Genomic DNA, 5,323 nt, shown 5'->3' with positions numbered 1-5,323 from the left:
ATGATTATCAATGTACTTATTCACACGTACGTTTATCCACACGTACGTTATCCAGACGCTTATCCACACGTAAGTTATCCAGACGCAAAGTAAAAAAAATCCTTTTTTTGCTACGTCGCCGCCACGCCTCCGCGCAGTTTGAGCGCAGCTCCGACACGTGACCGTGACGTCTAACGTCTCATATCTTACGTCTGACGCCTGAATACTATGGGATTTTGGCCAGACGGCTGGCGAGCGTATACACGTTAGTTCTCCTCTCAGTTTGCTTAGCAATCAGCAAAAAGTGCATATAGTACACCCCATAGATCCGCGCATGCTGCTGGGTGGCGATCAAATGGACAGGGCGCCACTGTCACGAGCGAATCATGCCAGTTGCTTTCTCTTATCTCGGTTGTTTTGTCATAAAATATACTCCATTAATTGATAGTATATTAGGAAATCTGTATGCACTGCCTAAATGTATTCGTCGCTTGCTTGATCAGCCGTTTGAATAATGGTCTCTCTAGTTTATTAAAATGGCAGATATTTTACAAGTTTATTTCCTTTATCGACAAGAGCAACTTATGTCAGAAAGAGAGTTTGGTAGTCAGCAAAGAAGGATAATGAATGAATATTAACATTGTTGCTGTTTAATTGCAATGGCGAATCCATCATGGCGGAGAAAATTAATCGTAGATGGAGGTTTTAATCGCAGGTTAGAATTCTAATCCCTGATTTTTTAATCTGTGTTTAAAATTAAGTGGTGTAATACAACTAGATTTAAAATTAAACCCAGATCAACAAATCCTTGATTAGCTCTAAACTTTGCGTAAATTAATCCTTGTTGGTGCAACTCAGTCTTTTATTTTAGTCTTTTAAAATTTATTTTATGCATCGTTTTTGATTTATGATATGTAAATATACATTATTTTATTTTTTATTTCTTTATGTGTTTATGTATTTTATCTCATATTTTAACCTTTGTCTTAGAAATAAAGTTTGATATATATACACACACATACACGTGTAGGAAGTGTTTGCATCATAATTGTAAAAGAATCCAAATGATAAAAGAGTATAGCATGTCACTTTCATTTATTTGAGAATATCTTTTTTCAAAGAGGGTAAAGATGGGGAAAGATCCAAGGAAGCCCAGAGGAAAGATGTCCTCTTATGCCTACTTTGTGCAAACCTGTCGTGAAGAACACAAAAAGAAGCACCCTGAAGCCTCTGTAAACTTCTCTGAATTCTCCAAGAAGTGTTCAGAGCGATGGAAGGTACTGTTCTGAAAAACGCTGATAAATATTATGCCATTATAATATGGAAATGTTGTGCTTTTAGGCTTATTTGGGAACATCTTTGCAAAAATCTGCTTTTTAATGTACCTTGCACTTTTTGATACAGCCTTTTCTCATTCTGAACAGACAATGTCTGCCAAAGAGAAGGGTAAGTTTGAGGATATGGCCAAGCAAGATAAGCTTCGCTATGAGAGAGAAATGAAGAACTACATTCCACCGAAGGGTGAGAAGAGGAGGCGATTTAAGGATCCCAATGCTCCCAAGAGACCACCGTATGTTCACGCTGTGCACTCCTATTGCAAAGTAACATTTTTCAAGATGGTTTGTTTTAATGCATGTTTTTCCCCTCCCAAGGTCAGCATTCTTCATTTTCTGTGGTGACTACCGCCCTAAGATTAAGGGGGAGAACCCAGGTCTGTCCATCGGAGACATTGCCAAGAAGCTCGGAGAAATGTGGAATAGCTCATCGGCTGAGGTGAAGCAGCCCTATGAGAAGAAAGCAGCAAAGCTTAAGGAGAAGTACGACAAGGTAAAGTTTCTTTTGTCTTTTTTCCCTGAACAGTCTTCAGTATTCTCAAACTTGCTACATTGTGGATGCATCCTGATCAATTTGTTAATGTTTTTGTCTTCTGTAGGATATTGCCCTATACCGCACAAAGGGAATTGCAGGCTTGTCCAAAAAAGATGGTGGGGAGGATGATGATGAGGATGAAAATGAAGAAGAGGAGGAGGAGGAGGAAGAAGATGATGAGGAGGATGATGAGTAGATTAGCTACTGATGTAGCCTATGTTCTTGTTCATGCCATAAACCCAATTGTACACGAATCACATCTTCAAACGTAATACAGCAGAAACAAGAATTGTTAGGCTGTGTATATGCTACGTTTTTAAGATGTACAGTGTTATTCTCCTTTTGTAAAGTTAGCACTATGTGTCTTCAGTCTTCAGATTTTTTTTAAATCTTTGTTTTCGTTAATGGAAGTTCTTGCCAGGAACAGTTTAAGGTTTAATTATATGAATTGAACTGTTTCTCTGAAGGTGCATAGCGCAATTATCTGGTTTATGTAGATCTGTAGTGCACTATCATATTAGTTTTTAAAAATATTTTTCGTATTTGCATAAGGTCCTTTAAATGTACTTTGAATACCACTCTAATTACAAGAATGCAGCTTTGTTTGACCTTCAAGAATGTGTCTGAAGTAAACATTTATTTTTTTAGAAAACTGTCCTGTTTTTTTCTTCTGTAGCTACTGTAGTGATGTGATTACACAAAATATACTTAATATCTGCAGTGACTGTATCAATGATGAGCGATTCTTCCTCATCTAAGAAGTGTAATCTTTCCATGTATGCGTTGTACTATGAACTGGTTCATCAATATTGCAATATCAATTAAGAAATGATCTGCATCAGCCAATTAAACATTGTAGCATTTTTGCGAAATTTTTGAAGTAGCTAGTTATTATGTGCAATATAGATACATTTCAGAACGTTGCTTCACACAAAGATCTGCAACGTTGTTGCATTAAGTTGTGCTCTGACATACGAATTAATGCTGTGTAATGGAGCATGTTATCAAAAAATGTAGACTCTTTAACGCTTATCAGACAGCATAAATGTAACCTAAAAATAAGAATGTTTTGGTTAATGACTTGAAATAACCACTAGTGACTGAAATTAATGTATATTATGGAATATGTAAATAGACCCTGTGGCCTTGATGTGTAACTGCTTTGTTTACTATTACTACACACGCATCGATGATGTCATCTTATTCAGGTTTCATCTTGATGTCCTCTACAAGGACTAATACTGCAAGGAAGGACAAAATAAAAATGGCAGTGTGTTCTAAAGCCCCTATTTAAATCATTGTAACTGCAGTTTTGTGGTTAAATGACTTCTGAAATGCATGCTTGTAAAATAATTTTTTCCTGAGGATGGTACTCCACTAGTTATGCTTGGAGACTTCAACATCCACCTAGATAAACCTCAGGCTGCAGACTTCCACACTCTGCTTGCTTCTTTTGATCTCAAGCGAGTATTAACTATGGCTACTCACAAATCAGGCAACCAACTGGACCTTATTTACACACGACACTGCTCCACTGATCATGTGCTGGATTACTCCACTGCACACCTCGGATCACTTCCTCCTCACTCTTAACCTCAACATGGATCCTGACACAACACATACCCCTACACATGTCACTTTTCGACGAAACCTACGCTCTCTCTCACCCTCCCGGCTATCTGCTATGGTTTCATCTTTGCTTCCTTCCCCTGAACAGTTATCATCTCTTGATGTTAACAGTGCTACTGATACTTTCTGCTCCACTCTTACATCTTGTTTAGACACTGTCTGCCCCTTGTCTTCCAGGCCAGCTCGTACCACCTCTTCTGCCCCTTGGCTATCTGATGGTCTCCATGAGTATCGTTCTAAGCTCAGACCCCAATTGCCCCAATTGTAAGTCGCTTTGGATAAAAGCGTCTGCTAAATGACTAAATGTAAATGTAATTTATCTGTTGATATAATGATTATACAAGATTAAAGGGAAACCACAAGTCCACAATAGAAAAGCTCTTAATCTTCATATTTGTCATAACTCAAATTGTACACCAAGCAGTACGACATAATTTACAATTAATTACTTGACCTGAACGCAAATAGGCCTACCTGGAAAATGGAAAAAAACGCCTCAAGGCTAGAAAAATAAGGCAGGCTGTTTCTAGATCCGCCAGAGGGCGCTTAAGGGCTGCAGTTGATAGTTAATTTAAACCCTAATCAGTTTGAATCATGTGGTTAATGGAGCCTTTTGATTGCAATTGACAAAGCAGTGAAGCAAAGAAAGTGCCTCTGGATTTTAAATTAGATTTGAAACTACTTTAAAGAAAACATCTTGGGCTTTAAAGACGCTTTAAAAATGTATGGTTGGGAATCCACACCATTTTGAAATGCATTTTTATTTTCATAGTTTAAAGCTTTTAACGTGTCTAAAAAGACATGTTTGATTTGTGCCTTGCTTGCTGTAGGCTATATTCACTTAGCAGAAAGACACCAGCTTTTGCTTTGCTGAATGCACAAACATTTCTGTAACCAAATTTGTATTGGATTCTTTAAAGCTGCACTAGGTACTTTTGCTTATTATAAATAAACTTATGTACACAAACAAATTAATAGCACTTTTGAAAAAAAAGTCTCTCTTAAACAAAAATATATTTTATTCTACATGGAGCGGGTTGCACCCATCATAGGCTCCACATCGTTGACGTCATGACCAGCTGAGAGGCTGCTGCAATTATTATTACATTTATTACAGGGTCTTATTATCATATTTGTATGAAAGCACCTGCCTGACATATAAAGAAATAAACCAAATAATATAGCAAAGACAAAAGACTTGCTTTAGAAACAATAGAGCCAGAGTCAGCAGCAAAGTCCCTGCTGAAGTGATGAAATAAACCGCGATGACACACTAGCCTAGGCTACTCTTCATGAATGATGCCTAACACTCATATGGTCGCAGTGACACCAACAAACAACGCAGGACCAATTTGTTTGTACTGAACACAATGTATTAAATGAAGAAAAACAAAAGATAAACAGGCAGTTCGTCGCGAAGCGGTATCAAAGAAATGTCATGCATTCAGGCCGACAGGTGTCCCTATCCACCTTATTTCCATTTGTAAATTTTGTGTCTCATCCGCTTCCAGCTATTTTTAGCTGTACAAAACAGCTCGTTTTGCCGTTTGATATTGCAAACTGATGTGTCTTACTTTAATATTATGTATTATCTTAACCTCCTGAGACCCTGCATCCTCATATGAGGACATTCTATTTTAGTGAATTTCTCTGAGACTATACATGCCACAGTTTTAAGTCTGGATGTCCTGTACAGAGCACATTCAGGGCTTTCCAGAGATACCAAAGTGACGTGACATGTGGCCAAGAATGGGGACCCATACTCGGAATTAGTGCTCTGCGTTTATCCCATCCAAAGTGCACACACACACAGCAGTGAACACACACACACCGTGAACACACACCC

At 38.0% G+C, this 5,323-nt stretch overlaps 1 protein-coding gene across 2 annotated transcripts in view; it reads left to right on the top strand.

Annotated features, from left to right (window-relative positions):
- The window catches only part of LOC107682836 (high mobility group protein B1-like), a 7,810-nt gene extending 5,110 nt beyond the window's left edge, over nt 1-2,700 (top strand). Inside the window, exons 1-5 of one of the 2 annotated variants that reach the window (XM_016478969.1) lie at nt 167-244; nt 1,101-1,256; nt 1,404-1,549; nt 1,632-1,806; nt 1,913-2,700. In XM_016478969.1, coding sequence (XP_016334455.1) covers nt 1,110-1,256; nt 1,404-1,549; nt 1,632-1,806; nt 1,913-2,044 — 600 coding nt within the window. In that variant the 5' untranslated portion in view covers nt 167-244; nt 1,101-1,109 and the 3' untranslated portion in view covers nt 2,045-2,700. Of the gene's footprint in view, nt 1-166; nt 245-1,100; nt 1,257-1,403; nt 1,550-1,631; nt 1,807-1,912 lie in introns of those variants that run through there. The other variant, XM_016478965.1, reaches the window with a different exon arrangement.
- The last annotated feature ends 2,623 nt before the right edge of the window (nt 2,701-5,323 follow it).

This window comes from Sinocyclocheilus anshuiensis, unplaced genomic scaffold (assembly GCF_001515605.1).
Source record: "Sinocyclocheilus anshuiensis isolate Anshui unplaced genomic scaffold, SAMN03320099.WGS_v1.1 scaffold1170, whole genome shotgun sequence".
In the NCBI taxonomy this organism is placed as follows: domain Eukaryota; kingdom Metazoa; phylum Chordata; class Actinopteri; order Cypriniformes; family Cyprinidae; genus Sinocyclocheilus; species Sinocyclocheilus anshuiensis.
Note: the sequence above shows the minus strand (reverse complement) of the source record. Positions and strands in the feature narration are given on the sequence as shown.